Source organism: Acartia tonsa, chromosome 10 (genome assembly GCF_053477335.1).
Source record: "Acartia tonsa isolate MP-2025a chromosome 10, ASM5347733v1, whole genome shotgun sequence".
NCBI classification, from domain to species: Eukaryota; Metazoa; Arthropoda; class Copepoda; order Calanoida; family Acartiidae; genus Acartia; species Acartia tonsa.
This window is the reverse complement of record NC_137269.1, coordinates 42639347-42661122: the sequence shown is the minus strand read 5'-3', so window position 1 is coordinate 42661122 and position 21776 is coordinate 42639347. Positions and strand designations below refer to the sequence as shown.

The following is a 21776-nucleotide window of genomic DNA, read 5'->3' as shown; positions in this document are numbered from 1 at the left end:
CAATACTAGAGTTGGCTCAATATAACTATATCGCTATTGGCTAGTTTTCTATAAGTACATATCTATTTATCTATTTCTCAATAAATCAATTTATCTCCCCCGCCATTACTATCTAAAAAAAAGTAAATATTTATTAATTTAAATGATTTAAAAAATATTTTTTTAATTATATTTTTTTCACATTACCATCACTAAAGGGTTAATATGATTTACCTTTTAGTTTTAATATTCTAACACAAAGGAAGTGTCGCCACAATCGAATTCTTTTAAAATACAGTTTTCTTAAGTTTACTCTATTATAAACATATATTTTTTCTTTATGAAATAAGGATTAAATACTTCAATGTAATTCAAATATCTATATGAAGTGAAAAACTTATTTCATTCCTTAAACAAATAGAATAAAGGTCTTATCGCTTTGGTCAGTGAGAGTTTAATGAGGATTATTGGAGCACTATGAGTTTTAAACAATTTACCATTGGAAGACTCGAGCTCATTTATAGACGTTTATTTCCTATATAGATCTGTCATGGATCTTGATGCAATAAAGCAGGCCGTTTTGTAAATGTTAAAAATTGGAAGATTTCATTAAATAAAAGTAATTGCAAATATACTTAGTAAATAAATAACTAAAATAAGTGAGAAGACTTGACAAAGCTAGAAATACTATTGCAACAATGATAGCAACTGGTAATGAAAACAAATAGATTTTCTTGTACAAGTTGATGAGCCCTGCAAAAAGGTTATTGGTACAAGCCATTTTAAAACGCTTTGGTTAGATAGCAGAAACCAAGCTACTAATTTTAACTTTTGACAGTTTGGCTTTCCTATACAAACTTTTTTTAATGGTAATAGAAATGAAAACATTTATTTAACTCTGCAAACTTTGATTGTTTTAAAAAATAATTTCAAGAAAATATTAAATGTTAAGATTTATATTTTTTTTAGAATTATATTTTAAAATTCTCATATTGCTCCAAAGGCCTATATTTTATTACATTAAATCTAATAATCACAAAATGATTTATTTATCTATTTGTGATTAAAAAATCAAATTGTTGAATCTAGTAGTTAATTTTGATGTTTTTTGAGCTCCTAAATTGGTATACATAATTAGGAATTCCTGAGAGCAAACACGTACACATTAATAAAAATCAATTTTCCAATTTATTAAGCCTCTAACAAACACTAAAGCATACATACAAATTAGTATTTATTTTTTCTACAATTCAGAATTTATGATTTTTAATCAAGATAAGACTAGAATGTAAAATTTATTTGTTCTGAATGATATTTCTAGAAATTTGACATTATTTATTCTATGGATAAGGACATCCAGGATTTCCATCAGGACAACCAAGCACTTCAGCTGCATCCCTGTCAATAAAGGATTTTTTTTTTAATTTTCTGTTTTACTTGATATAGTTATTCAATCAGTTCATAAAAACTAAAAATTCTAGAAACCAACAAAATTATTAATAGGAAAATTATAATATTTCAGGTGGGGTGCAGGTATATTAGGTCCATAATTTTCAGGGTAACTTCATTTTGTACAAAAATTAAAACACAGACCAGAGGAAGGTCCATAATTTAATGTAGACTTATATTATTCTGTTGTTTGTCTTTTCTTCCCTTAGGTGTGGTATATCAAACACTTAAATTTATTTGAAACCAATTACAGTAGTTGGAATGGAATATATTTTTATTTGAATACAAATACTTGCCTGAGAGCATAAGCTACACCTTTGTCACACTCACACATTAACTTCTGGCATATATCCTGGTCCTTACTGCAGATGACCTGCAAATTGGTATTTTATTGAAAAAAGTTTTTTTTGTTAGGTTTTGTATGAATGAGGGTCTGAACCTCTAAACATGTTACCATATTTTCATATCTACTACAGAGTTGTGACTCTTGACTAATATGCATAATGTAATAAAAAATTTAGTTTCTGTTTGAAAAACTTCTTTACCTCTTTACCATCATCTGAGAGTTCCCAATCATAGTTCCAGATATATTCATCCAACCAATCACAGCCACTGGCCACAGCATCATCATAACAGTGATCATGAGTCTAAAAAATTGTTTACAATGAAATGTTTTTTTTATGGATCAGATAAAATCATTTGTGTATAAAATGGTTATTAGATGATGCCAGACCATTCATGAATATGAAAAAATAGGTGTTGCAGGGGCGTCCAAGCTTTTTATTTTGGGGGGGGTAAAAAATTTTTAGGGGGGGGGGTAAAATGGTGCGCGAAGCAAATTTTTTTTACTCCCCCCAAAATTTTTACCCCCGGGGTAAAATTTGCTTGGGGGGGGTAATTACCCCCCCTGAAATCTGTTGGCAGGGGTAAATTTAGTTTACCCCCTCCAAAATTTACCCCCGGGGTAAAATTTAGGGGGGGGTAATTTAAATATTATTAAATATATAGTATTAAAAATGCGCGCGAAGCGCGCAAAAATTTTTTTAATAGAGATTTTTTATTTTGGGGGGGGTATTTACCCCCCCAAAATTGTTTGGGGGGGTACATACCCCCTCCTAAATGGTTGGGGGTGCCTATGGCACCCCCAGGGTAGGGGTAAATTTTGAATGGGGGGGGTAATCGCCCCATTACCCCCCCCTTTGGACGCCTATGGGTGTTTTGTATGCACACAGAGTTATTAGGGGTGTACAGTAAGATATATAAGTTTTCTGGAATTTTAAAGTTAGGGGGAGATTTGAAATCTGCATCAAATTTTAAGGATTTTTTATAAAATTCGTTTTTTCTATAATTCTTTATCTTAAAGCGGAAATGCAATTTAAGTTAATTAATTTTGGCATCTGTGATTGGTGGATTTAAAAAATCTGCGCTCTGATTGGATGTCGTACATCATTCAACCAATTAGAGCGCAGGTAGTTTAAAATCCACCTATCCTAATGGTCAAAATTAATTAACTTAAAATGCATTTCCGCTTTTAGATAAAGAATTATACAAAAAACGAATTTTAGAAAAAATCCTTAAAATTTGATGCAGATTTCAAATCTCCCCCCAACATTAAAATTCCGGAAAACTTATATATCTTAGTGTACAGGGTTTTAGGGGGAAAGGTGAAAGCAGACTAATGCACTTCCATTTCTTAGTGGTAGTATAAACCAGTAGCAAATGCCCTGACCAAGGATTTTGGCAAATTAATCCAAGAGAATAGTGAATTTAATGAATTATGAAATTTTCATGATTTCCCTTTAAACTGTAGGATTGGTGTAGAAATGTTAAAGATATTATAAGATATTCTGTCCTCTAAAGTAGGAATGAAGTTTGCAAGATTATCTACCAGTCCTACTTTTAAAGGATGGAAAATATGGTTTTATTTCATTACCTTACAGCTTTCATCAAATCCATCTATAGTTGGCAGATCAGCTGGAGGGTCAGGGGTGAATCCACACCTTAGAATTTGATAACAAATGAAATAGACCTATATATATTTTAGGCCAAATTTTGTAATTGCTTTATTTAAATTTTATATAGTGAAATTTTATAGTTTTTAGACCACACATTTGTGTAGATAATTGATATTAATGATTGTAATTATAAGCATTTGATAACAATATGATTACCAACATCCATATGGAATAGGAAAATATGGAAAAGAGCAGTCTATAATTTCAGACACCATATAAGCCAGTTGTAGAACATCTAAACAAAACAGTTTATATGATATTCAAGATAGGAATATAATAATTTTGATTTGAATTTTCTAACTTTTAGAACAAAAACAGTAATTCAGACTGACTTTTTTCATGGTCCACCTGTTCTAATAATGTTGTTTGAATGCTAATTTAAATACAAACAATTTTTATTGATTTAATATTGCCTTTCATCAATGTGCATAGCTGGCATCAAAAACCCCAAACCTCCTTATAATTCCTAGTCCAATATAACCCAACTTAGACTAAAGTAAAAAAAAACACACCACAATTACCCATGCTACTCACTTGTATTTATTCCAAAACAAATAATTCACTTTGAGGGAAACAGCAAAATTAAAAATTACTTTTTTGTTGATGTACTTGGCTACTACTGAATGCAATCAAAACACAAAAAGCAATCAGATGAGATAGCTTCATCATCCTAAACAAAAATTAACAATTAAAATCAAAGTACATTTTGTAAAGTGTTTATTAAAGGGGGGGGCGAAAGTGACACTTTTTGAAACCAAAACTAAAAGTCAACAAAGGAACTCAACTAAAAAAAAGAGTTGCAGGTCTGAGATTTTGCATGGCAGTTGCTTTATAGGGGTAAAATATGGAACTGTGAAGAAACGGCGGCGCAACCGCCAAAAACCGCCGTTTCCCGCCGACATTTTTTTGCCTTTTTCCGGCTTTTTCAATGCACTTATTTTTTGTTATCATTAATGCAAAGTTATGAAAATATTTACATAGCAAACTTTTTATCTTAATGAAATAAATTAATTCTTTAATATAAAAACTATAATTACCATAGATGGGCTATCTGACACAATAGTTCATTCTACTTCTAGCAAATAAGGAATTTTTTATTAGTCACATTATTTTTTCTAATTATACAAACATCATGAGTTTTAGACATTACAATCTTCCCAAAGTTAGCTTTATCCAAATCAAATCAACTATTTAAAGTTAACTTATTTTTAATGGATAAAATAAAAATGACTGCCCTCTTGTACAAGAATGTGTACAAATTCTACATGTTTAGATTGTTTTTAAACTGTGTTTTTATTGATCAAATTTACTTATTTTGGATCTAAATCTACTAGAGTTATTAATAAAAACAAAGTTTATACCTTGAGACAACTAACACTCACAGTTTGTCAGCAACAGTTCCCATTCATCATCATTTTGTTCTCATTAACTGGCACCATTTTAACTCTATTGCTGCCTGTCTCAGATTTTCTCAGCTGCTCATTTCGTTTACTTTTTGCATATTTAATGCAGATTTTTTATCGTAAAGGTGCATATCAGACTTAGAAATACCTTACGTTTGAATGTTATGGACTTAAATTTATTCCATAATTAATTAATGTGCATACCAGACAAATTCATAAAAAATACCCTTTTCTTACCTGATAACAACAATTTAGTTGTATTGTAATTTACAATGCAATGTAAAAAATGTTTAACCACCTCAACATGTTTTACTTTGAATACCTCTTGGAGTGGTCCTTCTTGTAGAAGTTACTGTTGATGTTATTGGGTTAGTTGCAGAGTTTTCTCCTGATCCTTCCCCTGAATCGTTTCCATCTCCTGAATTATTTTCCTGAACTGTCTATTAACCAAACAAATGTGTATACTTTTTTACACACATAATTATGAAGGGATCCTACAGCTGTAATAATTATGTTTTACCTGTTGTTGCTTCATTCTTTGCTGTTGTAGTTGAACCATTTCCTGATCCATCTCCTGAATTATTTCCTGAATTGTCCATTAACCAAAACAAGGATGACAACATCCACAAAAGCGAAGCACTGAAACGGTAGGACAAACGGACATTAATACTTGTATAGTGTCTAAACTAAATAATCAGAATATAGAAGTATAAGAGTCGAAGGAAAATTGTGAGTAAATTTGTGGAAAAATTGCTTGATACAGGATAATGTTTATGGACATACTTACATTTTTAGGACTTGATTATAGATTTGCTTCGCTTAAAATGTTGTTCTTTGTTGTCCCAGGAATCAATATACCAAAAATCAGATCAAAAGGATAATTGGATCACATAAAAATTTGTCGTTAAAAAAGTAGAAAAATCAACATGTTGAAAATGGACATACGGACATTCTGGTAATGATTATATTGTTGCTACGCTTTCTATATCGTACTTAACTATTACAGGAATCATCGTGCAAAAGTTGAAAACGATAGGACAATTCTAACATGCCTAAATAATTGAATAAAAGCTATCTATATCGGACGGACGGATCGACCCTTATTATAGAAAAGCTTCGCTTTTAAAAATATTTATAATTTTTACACGCATTTAATTATTAATGGATCCTGCAGCTTTAATATTTAGGTTTTACCTGTTGTTGTTTCATTCTTTGCTGTTGTAGTTGAACCATTTCCTGATCCATCTCCTGAAATATTTCCTGAACTGTCTATTAACCAAAAAGTATATTTTCTTCTTTACACACATAATTATGCATGGATTTTGCATCTCCATTTATGTTTTACCTGTTGTTGCTTTATTTGTAGCTGATGATGAAGTAGTTGATGCTATGGTTGTTGTTGCTGTATTGTTTGTATTTTCAGTTGTTGTAACAGTTGTAGTTGTAGCTGTAGTGTTTATATTTGTAGTTGTTGTTACAGTTGTGGTTGTAGCTGTAGTGTTTATATTTGTAGTTGTTGTTACAGTTGTGGTTGTAGCTGTAGTGTTTATATTAGTAGTTGTTGTTAAAGTTGTTGTAGTTGTAGTTGTTGATGCAGTTGTAGTAGTTGTTGTTGTTAATGTTTCATCTAAAAAAGTAAAATAAATTGTCATAAAATAGTTCCTCTGATAGCCATATCTTACTTTGCTTAAGATATTTTTATCTTCCTTAGATAGCAAAGAACAAAGTTTGGTTGGAGAACGTTTTTTTTATTCAACAACCCGCCCCCCCCCCCCCCCTAGTATACTTCCAAACTCACATTCAAAATTTGAAGTAAATATTTGTAATTGTATTTCCTATTATAAAAATGAAAATGTTGTTTTGGCTGAAGCTTCTTAAGATTTAATTATATGGTTTTAAACTATTTTTTGCACTCTTCTTGCCCTTTAAATGCAAAGATCCTAGATGCTAGGGTGCACCTGCTAATATAATTATATAGAGAAAAAGATATCATTTAGGTTTTGATTTTTGATAAACAAGTGGCTTAACCCTAGAGGCCTCTAGGGACACCTGAGGGAAGGGGGTGGAGTTGATCATTCCATTAGAGTTTAAAAGTAAAGAAAATTTTTGTTATTTTTTGGGGGGAGTGGGTGCTGGGTAATTTTTTTAGGGATGAATTTTCTTGGGAGGATAGAAATACCCTTCCTTAAATAGTTATAAACCTTCCCTGGGCCTGTAAGAAACTGCTTTAAAGGAGAACCATATTGGTTCAACAGTTAGTGAAACCTTTACTACAGAAATAGCTTAATACTTTACATAATAGGATGATAATAGAAATAAACAATTATACTTGATTTGCAGTAAATTTCATAGTCAGTTGCCTTCGGAAGTTCATCATACAAATAACAGAATCTAAATATAAAAGTTAAATGATAGTTTGTAGAAAATAAAATTCATGTGTATTGCATATAGCACAGAAAATTTGATAAAGTTGGCTAAAATCTTTTTTAAAAATTTGAAATAACAGACAGGGGTTCCTGAAAGGCTGAGCTGCCAGCCATTATACAATAACAATCTAACTTTTATCAATTTTGGAAATAAATATCTACCAGGTATCACAAAATTTAGATCATAATTGATATTTTTGCACTAACTCTGAATTGGCCCTTTTTAATATAGTTAGTGCAGCCCTCTTAGAACTGTTTACATCTTTCTGTATGCTTTTGTTGGACTTTACTCTAATGGATTGTATCATCCTTGGTCTTTACTATTCTGTATATTCTATTCACATAATTTAGCTAATATAAATTTTACAATAAAAACGTTTAAATCTATGTAAGAAAATTAAGAAACCATTTTGGGGGGGTAAATACCCCCCCAAAATAAAAAATCCCTAACAAAAAAAAATTTTATTACTAAATGTATTTCATTTACCTTTTTACCCCCCCCCCCCTTTCCCAAGCAAATATTACCCTTGAATTAAAAATTTTGGGGGAGGTATAAAAAAATTTGCGACGCGCGCCATTTTACCACCCCCCCCCCCCAAATAAAAAAGCTTCAATGTCCCTGTGTCCGTTCGTCTGTCTGTTAACATATGTTAACAGTCTTCATATTTTCACCAAGTTTCATTAAGATTCGTCAGAAATTTTCAGGGATTGAATACTTTCATATTCTGCATACTTTTATCAAGATTTGCTTATTGGTTGGGGTGCTGGTTCGATTCCTAGATTTTCAGGTTTTCATGAATTTCTTTACTCCTATTTATATAGGTGGCTGATATTTTTAAGAATTAAATAAGTTCACAATTTACATATCCCTCAAAGTTTCATTAAGATTTGCTGAGGTGCTAGATCAATTCCTAGATTCCTAGATAGAAAAAACTATGTCTAGCATCGTATTATATCCAGTTTTCTACGATATGAGAAATAACTATTAAAATGTTACTAAAAAATCAACCTGTAATCTTTTTCATAGCCCATGTAAAGCATGCCATTATTTTGTTTAAATTTTTCACCACATTCTTTAATACTGATAAAACCAAAAATGAATTTGTGATCCACAGATTTATTTCCTCCTTCAGTTGGATTGAAACCTTCTGGGCACTCTAAAACAGAAGAAATTGAAAAGTTTAAGGAACTCTTTACAAATTTTATCTTGGAAGTTTTTGAAACAACATTGAAACATAGCATTATAATAAGATATCATTTTGAGATAAGTTAACTGTGCATCAAAAAAGATATTAAACTATAACTTCTCACAATGATCAAATCATATGTTATTTTCAATTCTTTTTAGATTCTAATAAAAATTTTCATCTTTTGTCTTTTTTGTGCATTAGGAGGGCTAATTATTATGTTTGGCATGTTAAGTTTTCCTTCCTTCAGTTAGTTGGTACATATACCATCACAACTGATGGTAAAAACTATGTACATAATTCTGCAATAAGCAGTTAATACTGGAAACTTACCGTTTTTATCACAAAATTTAGATCCAGAAACCACATTTTCACTCTCTTCAATTGACTCAAATAACTCTAAGTGAATGCAGGATTTGTCCCGTATTTTCCAAGTCCAAAATGAACATGAAGTTGATGTTGTACATCTCATGGAACATTCCTTGGCACTCTAGATATAACAAGGATGACAACATCCATAAGAGCAAAGCTCTGAAACGGTAGAACAAACGAACATCAACACTTTTAGAGTGTCAGAACTGAGTAATCATAATATAAATGTATAAAAGTCGAAACAAAATTGTAAGTAAATTTATTTAAAAATTTATTAAATACAGGATATTGTTTAAGAACATACCTACTTACATTTTTGGATGATTATAGAGATGCTTCATTTATAAGATTGTACTTTGTCGTCCTAGGAATTAGTATTCCAAAAATCAGATCAATCGGATAATTTTATCACATAAAAATTTGTTTTAAAAAAAACTTAAAAGTCAACATGTTTAATATGGACATAAGGACATGTTGGTAACGATTATAGAGTTGCTATACTTTCTAAATTGTACCTAACTACTACAGGAATCACCATGCAAAGTTTGGACTCTATAGGACAATTCTAACCTGTTCCAATTAACGAAAAAAGCTAACTGTCTGTGACGTATGAACATACCAACCCTAATTATAGAAAAGCTTTGCTTTTAAAAACACCAATTAAAGTGCATCAAAATATGAATTTTAAAAAAAGAATGTTATCAAAATCTATTTTCAACATTTTATGGAGATTTACCTGTACGCCTGCAATGTTTTCATCATCCTTTTTTTGGAGTAAACTCAAATTGTTGTGACATGATAGGTGATGAGGCATTGGCATAAAGTAGTTTAATCCAAAAACTAATCCATAAGCTCTGGTAGGATAAAAATCAAGGATTTTGAAAATACGCATGGAAGCAGTTTGTACAGCTTAAAACTTACTGGCATAAAAGGTAGCAACTTTTAGAGTGGCTAAGCTACCAATGACCAACACAAGGTGAATGATAGAAAGGATAAGTTTATCGTTTAAAAGCTCAGACAATACTATAGATTACAGGTATAGGTCACTCCACCCACAGTGTTAAGGCACTGTTGAAGTTTTGTGGTAAAAATGCCTAAAATTACAAGAATTCCAAGGATATATGCATAAGTAAACACCTTTATTCATCAAATAAAAAGGGTGAGTTTAACATTTGAGGAGTTTATATGTCTCTGCATATGTAAACTACACAGTCCCTCCATTTTGTTTCTTTATAGAAATTATTTAATGAAAAAGGTACATTGTTCTGTTTACAACTTTAAGCTAGAGGCTGTTACCCTGGAACCAGTAAAGAAAACCTCAGTTCTACTTTACATATAGCTAAAGTTAATATTTGAAATACTCTCAACCCCCCCCCCCCCCCCTTCAACCCCCTATTGCAACCCATAAATTTTAGGGGGGTGGGCAATGTAATAGTATTATGTTTTACTCAAAAAGACTTGAAGTATTGAAAACATTATATGTAAGATTCTTAGGCCCAATTTTTCTGGAAATATTGTTCACTACACCTTCTTCCCCCCCACCCCTAATGAAATCTAATTGGAAGGGGGTGAAGAGGCAGAAGAGTTCTGTAGATAGCACTAAAGATATATATAAGCTTTAGTACTTAAACTTTAGTAGCCATCAAAATCTCTTGCAAATATTGCTGCAACCAACCCACTCCCTCCTTTTTAGATCACAAATTATTAGGAGGGGGGCAGTGGATATGGAAAATATTCTTGTGTTACTTTGAAATCACTGAATTATATTAAGCAAACTTTGGATTTAAGTTTTTTTGGGATATTAGTTACTTTTACAAATATTGCTGAATTCCCCCCCCCCCCCCCCTCCATCTGTTGGAAGTAGTGGCTAGTGGCATAGGTAAATAATATTGTATATTATTTAGAAACCTCTGGAGATATTCAGGGTTAATATTTTAACTTATGTAGGCTATATTTTATTTGATAAATATCTATTTCAGCTACAACCCTCCCAATCTAGTACAATTATTTGCTATGTAATCTCCTCCAGCCTATTGGACTAATAAAAGAATAATTGTCAACCCATTGCTCCTTCCCCAAACATTGAATAGGTAATACATATAAAGCAATTTGAAATCTAAAAGTTTTATTCCAATGTTTGCTCCTTATTGCTATAGTGGTTTCTGAGTAAAACACAGGTAGTGAGGTTGTATGGGGTGTAGCTGGAGAGGGAGGGGGAGGGCAAGCAATATTTTAATATTTCTTTTTATGGGGGTGGAGAAAATTGAGCAGCAATATAATTTTTCTGGATGGGGTTGGTTGAGGTTGGGGAAAGGTCAGCAATATTTGTTCAATTATGAAGTAATTATGGACCTACTAAAGTTTAAATCCTAAAGCACTCAATATCTTGAGTAATCTCAAAGTAAATCACAAGGGTATTGCTATACTCCCTTCTATTACTTATTTGGAGGAAGGGGGGGGGGGAGAGATTGTAAAGCAATAGGGACGGAAAGGGGGCTTGGAAGGAGGTTTCAGCAAAATTTGTTAAAATTACTTTTGATCTACCAAAGCATATTTGCTTTGCTGCTACAATTCTGGTGGTTTCTTAGTAACACACCATAGTTGTAACCTTTCAACTGCAACCCAACTATTCTCTCTTTACAAAATTTTATGTTTTTGATTTATGAGGGGAGGGGAAGAGGTCAGCAATATATGTAAAAGTGCTTTGGGTCCCACAACAATACAAATCCAAAAGCTTTATATGTATCTCTAATATTTTCTTAAAACACATTGAAATGATCTTCTGCCACCTCCTCCCCCCCCCCCCCCAATTATATCTGGGGAAGGGGGAGAGAAGGTGGTCAACATAATTTCTACAAAATTTTGGCCTAAAACCTTACATAAAAAATTTTCCCACTATACTTCAATTAGTTTATGAAAACACATAATAGTATTACTATGCTCCCCCACCCCCTCCACCCTAAAGTTTTTAGTTTGTGAGAGTATGGGGGGGGGGAGCAGAATTACTAAAAGTAACTTGGGCCATATGTAAACTTAAACTGAAGTTTTTTCCAGGGTAACAGCCTTTAGGATAAAGTTGTAAATTGGAAAACCTCTTTAAGCTTATGGTACCTTATTTATTACTCTTATTGAAGTTAAAAACATCACTTATAGTAGTAAAAATTGTTCTAAACGGGGATGAAGTGTGTAGTTTACAAATGAAGAGATATCTAAACTCCACAAATGTTAAACTCGCCCTTTTTATTTTATGAATTAAGGTATTCACTTATGCATATATCCTTGGAATTCTTGTAATTTTGGGCATTTTTACCACAAAACTTCAAATTGCAATCTCTGGCAAGAAGGAGCAGCTAAGATTTAATCTCCAATGGATTCTGACCACCACTGTACTCTATTTGAAGGCCCTGTTGTCCGTTTCTTTCAAGATTTTTTTTAATCTAAGGTTTTGCTAAGGAGACCTGTGCATAATTAAGGGCATGACTGCAGTCCTAATCAACCCCCATATCACAAGATAGTGAGGGTTGAATAGGCAAAAAAAGGGGAGATTTTTTTCATATGTATTTAGGAAAAAAATCTTGTACTATGTTTGAGATACATGTTAAATAAGATTGTATTTATCCATTATAAATAAGTAGCTGGCCTAAAACCTGTCTGCCCAATACATATTTTCAAAAACCCAGAATTCTTTTTATCCTACCATAATTTCCTCTACGACCAGATATAAGTTGAATTTTGATGTATCTATATTCATCTGAATTGTTTAAGTTCCAGGTTGAGAAATAATCATACATACAATCCTGAAAATCATTCTTTAAATAGTGATTGACTAATACATTTTTCAATAATACAATAAAAATTAATTTTCTGTGCTTTAAAAACATTTTGCTATTTTCAAAAATACACATATATTTGGGTTTTGATTGATATTTATTAGTCAATTGGTACAGAAAATTCTAATAATAGATTACTACCTCTAATAACAAAGCAGCGCCAGAAATTTATAATATATCTAGAATTATTGAGTTGCGCCTTTATAATCTTCCTTCTAATGTTTGACAAAGCAGAGGTAGTTACACTTTTTAACATCTTCAGTCACAGTCATTTTTTTAAAATTCATTTTTTTGTTGGTAAGATAGAGAGCTGTGACTTCATGACTTTTAATTTAGTAATTATATGTTGGCAAGATTTTATAAGTTTATCTGGTCTGTGTCAGTTGTGGTGTCTGGTCAAAGTCAGTTAGGTGGCACCAAAATTAGAAAAAATTCTAAATAAATCTTAAACTGTTTTTAACCTATTTTTGAATGGGGGGTCAAAAATATACTAGGACACCTATAGAATCAGACTGCAGAGCCCGAATTTGAATTAAGTCCCCAATAAACTTTTTTGGGGGGATTTAAAAATAAATTTTTAATGTTGCTCTGATCATTTTGACCAGAGCAACAGGTCTTTTTTACTCAGGGTAATATTGTGGCTTTTAGCACAATTTATATAATTCACTTTATATTGATACAATAAAACAAGGATGACAACATCCATAAGTAGCGAAGCACAAACAATTTAATAAGAATTTAGATATTAGTTGTCAAAAGCATGTTTATTAGGAAAAAATCACGAAACCTTTTCAACATTTTTTTTTAATTTCTTAATATTTATATTTCAGTACTATGATAAACTGACTGATGGTTAAAGTAAATTGCATAGTAGATGCTCAAAACAACGGAAAATTTAATTTTGATATGTTTAACTACAAAAATTTAAAAAAACGGACCATAAACACCAAAGATATTAAGAAAAATGTAAAAATAGAAAAATAGCCAAAAACCTGAAAAAAGGCAATTCTGACTGTCATAGTTGTTTTCTTTAAACGATAGAAAATTTAATTTTGATATCTATAACTGAAAAAAGTTTGGAAATCAAACCATAAACACCAAAGGTATGGAATAAAATGTGAAAAATTCAAAAATAGCTTAAAACCTGCTTAAAGACAGTCTGACCGTCACAGTTGTTTTCTTAAATCGACCGGAAATTCAATTTTGATATCTTTAACTGAAAAAATTTTGGAAATCGGACCATAAACACCAAAGGTATGAAAGAAAATGTGAAAAATACAAAAATAGCCTAAAACCTGCTTAAAGATAGTCTGACCGTCATAGTTGTTTTCTTAAATCGACAGGAAATTAAATTTTGAAAACCTGCTAAAAAGCGGTCCTACCGCAATTGATGTTTTATAGTTAATTGTGCTCCTTAATAATAGGAATGTTGTCAAAAAAATTCAGCCTTTTATCTTTTATAGGAGCTGAGAAATTTACGTTTCCCCCAAACTAAGACGGACAGACGGACGGACAGACGGACAGATGGACATTTCAAATTATAGAGTAGCTTCGCTACTAAAAAAGCATTACTCTGTCCAATGGAAATATTTTTTTTCTCTAAAATAATTAATTTCATTGAAAAATCTAACATATACACTAAAACATATAATTCTGAAGTCTGAACCAATAAGAAGTCTGCTTTCATTTCAATTCTTTACATTTAAAGGGCGAATATAGGTTTGATATGATATGGGCTTATTTCAAGCATGCAATTATATAGATTATAAATAACTTAAAGACATTAACATATTTAACTGTATTAAGTCCGTTTCTAGCCTAAAACCGAACTGATTCGTGGATATAATTACACCAATTGGCGTAACATGTATGGTTCCCTAAGAAATCCAAACATCCCTGCATCACATAGTCATAATGAAGACAAAAGGAATGGGAAAAAAAAGGATGCTGCAACTTTTACTTTTGATCAAATAAATTTTTCATAACATAATTTTGTAAAGGTACATTGAAAAAGGGAGGGCTGAAAACTAATTTTAAATCAATATTTCAAAATTAAAATATTATTTTTGTTTGCTAAAAGTTGCATCATGTTTGTGTTTGTTACGCAGGCTCCATAGGGTAAATATATTTTACATATTATATATTTTTATACAAATATATTGTATTCATCATGAATCAATCTAAAATCTTAGTAGAGAAAATAAATTTAAAAACTTAATATTTATCTTTATGCACTATAAAGCAAAATTTTTGACGCTATTTAAAATTTGAATAAAATAGTATATAATTAAAGAAAATAAACATTTAAATTATCATTTAAGATGCATGCCAATCAAATAATCAATTAAACTTAAGAAAACTAATCAAAAAAGTCTTGTAAAGGGCTAAAATAAACGATTTTGTAGGCCATCTGATTTATTATATGTTGAAGTAAACACGAAAATTGCAAAATCTACTTAAGGATTTTTTTGAATTTTTAGATTTGGCATAGATATTCTAAAACTATGTAATGGCACCTTTGATATATCATATCGAACCTATATTCGCCCTTTTAAAAAAAAGTGTTTTCACAAAGTGACTTATTTCCAATTTAGTTAAATAACTTTTATTTAATTAAAATGAAAAGAATGAAAACTATACAGATAAAAGATACATACTTTTAAAAAATATTTTTAAAAAATAAGTTTGAATAATCTTATGTTATACCATATTTGTATAAGTGACAAAAATAAATTTGTTGTATTGCATAAACATTTGTTGTCATCTTACATTATTTAACTCTTTACAGCCAATTTTTATATGTTTTAAATAAGTGATAGAAAACAAACATGATAATGTTAATTCATTGATATATTGTAAAGAATTAACTTTTTAATTAATTAATTTAGATGAAATCAAAAGGCCTAATATTACTCTATACCAGAATACAATATTTATGAAGCAAAACATTCTAAAAGCTATGAATTTTAACCAAATAAAAAAAGACCTTTTGCTCTGATCAATAAGAATCACAGCAACAGTAAAAATTAATTTTTAAATCCCCCCAAAAAAGTTTATTGGAGACTTAATTAAAATTTAGGCTCTGCAGTTTGATTCTACTGGTGTCATAGTATATTTTTGATATATGTTTTAAAAATAGGTTAAAAACAGTTTAATTTCTACATTATGATTGTTGTATATAAAGTAGGTACCTAAATTTTTTTTGTGTAAAACTTAGGTATCAAAGTACATCTGAGAAAAATGGTGATATGACTTTTTGACCGCTCCCTGAACGATTTTATGACTGATTTTTTGTCCAGCTTTTTTATGAATATCGTGGCTTCTATTACAGCTTCAGACCTAATGATTTTTGTGGTAAATCCTTGATCATTAATAAACTTCTGTTATGTGAATAGTAAGGTAATGACCATATGACCACTCCTTGACCGATTTTCTATTTCCTACCTATAATTTTGCCATTTTTAAGCTGACAGCCGCCAAATTTTAAAACAGCTCTAGACTAGCCAAATTTTTTATGTAAAGCGTGTTAAAAAAATTACCGATCGCTCACAATTTGAACCACCATAAGTACCTCAAATCTAGGAGATAGACCCCATAATGTTTAGAGTTTTTGATGGGGCATGTAAAGACCTTTCTTTAGCCACCTTAACAAGGTTTCTAACTCAATCTCAAACTGTTTTTAACCTATTTTTAAAACATATATAAAAAATATACTATGACAACAGTAGAATTGGACTGCAGAGCCTAAATTTGAATTAAGTCCCCAATAAACTTTTTTGGAGGGATTTAAAAATTAATTTTTACTGATGCTCTGGTCATTTTTGACCAGAGCAAAAGGTCTTTTTTTATTTGGGTAAAATTCGTAGCTTTTAGGGTGTTTTGCTTCATAAATCTTGTATTCTGGTATAGAGTAAAATTAGGCCTTTTGATTTCATCTAAATTAATTAATTAAAAAATGAATTCTTTATAATATATCAATGAATTAACATTAACATGTTTGTGTTTAATTTTTTTTTAAAAACATAAAAATTGGCTGTAAAGGGTTTAATGACAAGAAATGTTTAGGCAATACAACAAATTTATTTTTGTCACATATACAAATGTTATGTAAAATAAGATTATTCAAACTTATTTTTTAAAATAATTTTAAAAAGTATGTAACTTTTATGTGTATGGTTTTCATTCTTTTCATTTTAATTAAATAAAAATTATTTAACTACATTGGAAATAAGTCACTTTGTGAAAACACTCTATTTTTGAATTGTAAAGAATTGAAATAAAACAAGACTTCTTATTGGTTAGACTTCAGAATTATTTGTTTTATTGTAAATGATAGATTTTTCAATGAAATTAATTGTTTTGGATAAAAAATTATTTCCAATGAACAGAGTAATGTTTTTTTTATTGTATCAATATAAAGTGAATTATAAAAAAATGTTCTGTAAGCCAAAATATTACCCGAAGTAAAAAAAGAGCTTTTGCTCCGGTCAAAAAGACTACCTACAGCAACACTAAAAATTAATTTTTAAATCCCCCAAAAAAAGTTTATTGGGGACTTAATTCAAATTTGGGCTCTGCAGTCTGATTCTATAGGTGTCCTAGTATATTTTTGACCCCCCATTAAAAAATAGGTTAAAAACAGTTTAAGGTGTCTAAAGAAAGGTCTTTACATGCCCTATCAAAAACTCCAAACATTATGGGGTCTATGTACAAGATTTTAAGTACTTATGGTGGTTCAAATTGTGAGCGATTGGTTTTTAAAAAGACAAAGGGAGAGGTCATTTTCTAGTAAATCCCGTAAAGGTGTGTGTTATAAGGCCTAAAAATAGTAGTAGAACGATAAGGTGCTCTAGATATATGTATTCCCTATTGAATAGAACAATAGGGAAATTTTTTTTTTTTTTTTGATAACCGTACCTGGATTATCTAAAAAAAATACGAAATTTCTATCAAACGCTTTGTTTGGCTCAAACTGACAAAAATTTAAAAAAAATATAATTATAATAATAATGTTTTCTATAGGTACAAGGTAAAGGTTAAGAACAATCTATACCATTAAACAAAGGAAGAAGTCATTCTTTACAGGTTGATTTATTATAATTATATTTTTTTTATTTGTGTCAGTTTGAGCCAAACAAAGCGTTTGATAGAAATTTCAGATATTCCAGGTACGGTTATCAAAAAAAAAAAAAAAAATTTCTTCCCTATTGTTCTATTCAATAGGAAATACAAATATATAGAGCACCTTATCGTTCTACTACTATTTTTAGGCCTTATAACACACACCTTTACGGGATTTACTAGAAAATGACCTCTCCCTTTGTAATAAAATATGCACTTTTGGCGTTGGAAATTTTTTTTGCAAGGTCTAGGTCTGAAGCTCTAGGGCTCTGAAAGGGTGAGTAGATTCAAAATTCAATATTGTTTTCTCATTGTCATTGCTTGGGCATGAATTGTATTATTTTTTATTAGTTTTGGACCAAAACTGTAAGGTTTATATTTCAAAAAGTGAAGCGATTGGTTTTTATTTTAACACCCTTTAGTCTTTTATTGTGATCAAAAACAGATAAAAATATTCATTGTGCCCAGCCAACCGCTGTTTTACTGCTGTAACTGCCGAAAATTGCGGTTTCCATTGTTTGCTGTTTTTCCCCGATGGTCAGAAAAAAATAAGTAACCCTAGCTTAAAAAATGGCTGCTCTCAGCTGTTTTAATATTTAGTGGCTAGCTGCTAAAAAACGGCTAAGGAGTGGTCTGACCCTTATGACTAGAGAAAATAATTATCTCTACAAATGCACAAGTACAACCAGAAAAAAAATTATGTCTCTATCTGTAACAGGAGTCGAGTTAGAGGGGAGGGGGGGGGGGGGCTAAATTAGGCCCCTTTCCCCAACTCAATCTATTAAGATGCGAATTGGGGTCCAATCTGAAAGGGTTAAGAAATAATATATTACTTACATTTGTTTCGTTTTTGCAAAAGTCATCCTCCAATAAGGTTTTATAGTCACCATGAATCTTCAATGAGGCTGAAACTTGGAATTTTGAGGATCGCCTTGTAGAAACTTCTGTATTTCTCATTATAACAGACTTAATTGTTTTTGGGCAAAGTAAATCTAAAATAAAACTCCATTTGAATGTTTTCTGGTTCACCACAGATGTAATAATGTCAACTATCAAAATGCTTATAGACATTTATGGAAAGTTATTCATCTATCAAAGCAATTGAAACTCTCTATTTTAGCTTACCTAAGATAAGATATGGTTCTTCATAGAACATGAACCTGTTTAAAATCCAATTTTCATCATCATAAGTCAGTACATTTTCAGGATAGTAAGTAGATGAATAAGAGGAGTGATAAACACTGTAGGCTATAACTGGATTTTCCTTGCATTGATCTAAATAGTTTATTTTGATTGATTTAATTTTAAGATGATAATTGTTCGTTTATAATAATCTACTAATTTAGAAATTGTGTCATTAGGTGAGAACTGGTTTTGAAATGTTTGAATAATAGATTGACACTCCATGTTTCTAGTCTTTTTATTTTTATCAAATGTTTTGCTAAAGACTCCGTTAAAGTGTCATTAGAATATCTTAGGCCCTTATTCCTCTGTGACCCTTTCACATCACCCCCTTCTTGAAAGTCTCCAAGGATTACTTTTAATTTCACCATCAAAAAATTATCCAAATCACAAAATATTTCTTATGATTTAGACCTCATGTTCAAAACTTCAGCTTTAGGAAAATATTTTAAATTTTAGATTTTTCATTTGTGCATAGATTACCTGGAACACAATTTCTATGTCCCAAAAAATTGAAACTATATTTTCCTTGTTCTTTAATTTGTATGGTAGCAGCATAATACAAACTAAAAATCAAAGTATATATAAAAATATTTTGTTTATCGTTTGTTAAGCCAAGTGGTGTTTTACAAAATATCAAAATTTTCAGCAATATCAAATGGAATTAATTTGCTTAATCACATTCCCAGTTAATTCTTTTCTTTACTAGAGTATTCAAATAGGCATTGAGTATCTGATTGACTCCTTTTATTTTAGACCACTGAAATTCAGTTTCTGCTGAACAATTATCATCTACAATGTTAAGTAGTTGATGGTCCATAGTTTTACTTATCTTATTTTAAAAATATATTTACATTTATGTGCTTTGATACACATATTTCTTCTTTGTAGAAAATAGAAGTTCTCTTTAAACTTAGAAAGATATATTATTGAGAAACATCAAATGTGTTTGAAAGTATAATTACCAACAACCATCGTTGTAGCTATGTGCCCAGAATTGACATTCTAGGTCATTCTTGCATTTTTCATAGCAGCTTTTACGATATTTCACATTGGGATATTTTTTGTCTGGTTCATCATCAGAGGAAACATCCCTCTTGTCACATTCAATATCTAGTTCATAGAATATTATTACATTATTGTAATTTTCAGTAGAAACTCCAGTACCCCGGCTCCACCTACCCCCCCCCCCCCACATAATATTACATGATTGTAATTTTCAGTAGAAACTCCAGTAACCCTGCTCCTAACCCCCCCCCCCCCATAGTTTATAGAATATTACATGATTGTAATTTTATAGTAGAAACTCCAGTACCCATGCTCCACCCCCGGGCCCCCACCCTCATGCAGCTGAAATGAGCATGAAATACATGAATCTCTCTAATTTGGGTAGATGTTATTTACTCTTAGAACAAATGGCTTTCTGATAGGAGTTATCTTATTCAAGTAATTAAAAAAGTACTTTTCATACAAACAGGAACTATGGGTTCATCATGATGGCTTTTACTTCCACAGGCCACAGCTTCAAGTTCATCATCATAAAGCACCACACAATAGTTCTTAAAGAATATTTGTTTACTTCAAGCAAAAGTATACATTTCCACATTGACCCATATATTTTACTTAAAATCATTTGTATTCATTAAACAAAAATTCAGGTATATAAAGGGATAATACAATGGGTGATAAATTGAAAAAAAAATATCCCTTCTGTAGATTTCAGTGATTGAAATGTTTGGACACTCAACATATTGAACTAACCAATCAAAATTCAATAAAAGTCCCCATAGTGGTTAACCCAAGGAATAAGAAAACATTATTATAAAATTTTGGGACTAGTATGATAAACAGCCCAGTGTCCCCTCCCTCCCTGCAAAAAATTATTAAAATATTAACCTCCTTTGCTCCTAAATTCTTAGTCCAGGAAGTTGGTATTTGTTGTTGGGTAGAATTCCACAAGTAATGTTTTACTATATTCATATGATATTGTGAAATATTGCATTTACATTGATTTGATTCACTAATGAAGAGCATTAATATCTCAAACTTTTAGAATAATATTGAAAGGTGTATCAAAATATGCTCTGACACATGTATGTAGAATCATGCTGCAGAGTTTAAGAATAAGAATAATAACCCACATCAATTTGTATAAGGATTTTAAAGGGATAGTTGCATGAAGTGCATTTAAAGAAACCATGCAAGAAGTACACCAATCTTACTGCTGAAAGACTGACTGAAGAAATACCCCAAATTTGAAGCCTTCAGCTTTAATAACTAAAAAGTTGTAACAGTAAAAAGTAACAAGCCCTTTTCACTCCACAGGGGGAGCATAGGCCGCTGACAATTTGTCAGTGTTTCTGTAACAATGTGGCTTTTTTATGGATATGGGATATGGTTGTCAGCCCTAAGCCCTATGATTGCGGTGTAAAGCGTCCATTTGCCCATCAGACAACCAACCCTTTGATTGCACGACCTTTGTCTGAGAAGTCCTAACTGTGCATGGTAGTGAGTTGCGTCTGTTTTGGGCCAAGGCATTCCCCCTACTCTAACTATTTATGTTGCGCACCTGACATAGCAGCAGTAGGAACCATTTTTAACGTCTTTAGTTATGACGTGATGTCGGACCGAGATTCGAACCCATCACCTTCCCGACGCGCTACATGTTGAGCCACGGTCGCAGGTTACAAAAAAATTTACGTTTTTACAGTTTTAATTTTTAAATGATACAATTATCTCATTTTTGAAATCATGATCACTAGAACAACAAGGTACAATGTTATAAGCAAAGCACCTCATTTATCAATCCAAA

The 21776-nt window shown here is 31.0% G+C and overlaps 2 protein-coding genes across 2 annotated transcripts in view; both read right to left on the bottom strand.

Moving 5' to 3' along the window:
* Window positions 1-1148: 1148 nt before the first annotated feature.
* Window positions 1149-21776, bottom strand: part of LOC145330089 (acidic phospholipase A2 CM-II-like) — a 100364-nt gene continuing 79736 nt past the window's right edge. The window contains exons 2-6 of the mRNA XM_080174668.1: window positions 4037-4115; window positions 3600-3678; window positions 3362-3428; window positions 1974-2075; window positions 1149-1801 (exon numbers count right to left, since the gene is read on the bottom strand). Coding sequence (XP_080030794.1) covers window positions 1703-1801; window positions 1974-2075; window positions 3362-3428; window positions 3600-3678; window positions 4037-4112 — 423 coding nt within the window. The 5' untranslated portion in view covers window positions 4113-4115 and the 3' untranslated portion in view covers window positions 1149-1702. The remainder of the gene's footprint in view (window positions 1802-1973; window positions 2076-3361; window positions 3429-3599; window positions 3679-4036; window positions 4116-21776) is intronic.
* On the bottom strand, window positions 4421-20963 carry LOC145330088 (uncharacterized). Its single transcript, XM_080174667.1, has 16 exons — window positions 20861-20963; window positions 20427-20523; window positions 19930-20077; window positions 19448-19530; window positions 18908-19057; window positions 18620-18774; window positions 12529-12628; window positions 9568-9671; window positions 8793-8949; window positions 8282-8429; window positions 7176-7237; window positions 6192-6473; window positions 6041-6094; window positions 5367-5420; window positions 4805-5264; window positions 4421-4518 (listed from the first exon to the last, which is right to left on the bottom strand). The coding sequence occupies exons 1-15, from the start codon at window positions 20942-20944 to the stop codon at window positions 5146-5148; spliced, it is 1797 nt and encodes a 598-aa protein (XP_080030793.1). The 5' UTR covers window positions 20945-20963; the 3' UTR covers window positions 4421-4518; window positions 4805-5145.

What these genes read in the sequence shown, in the direction of transcription:
- LOC145330088 (XM_080174667.1), bottom strand. Translation starts at nt 20,944, where the DNA reads ATGAATATAGTAAAACATTACTTGTGGAATTCTACCCAACAACAAATA. An exon ending in AGTTCCTGTTTGTATGAAAA is followed by an intron (nt 20,078 to 20,426) that starts GTACTTTTTTAA and finishes TCTATGAACTAG; the next exon opens with ATATTGAATGTGACAAGAGG. An exon ending in AAAACATTGCAGGCGTACAG is followed by an intron (nt 8,950 to 9,567) that starts GTAAATCTCCAT and finishes TGTTATATCTAG; the next exon opens with AGTGCCAAGGAATGTTCCAT.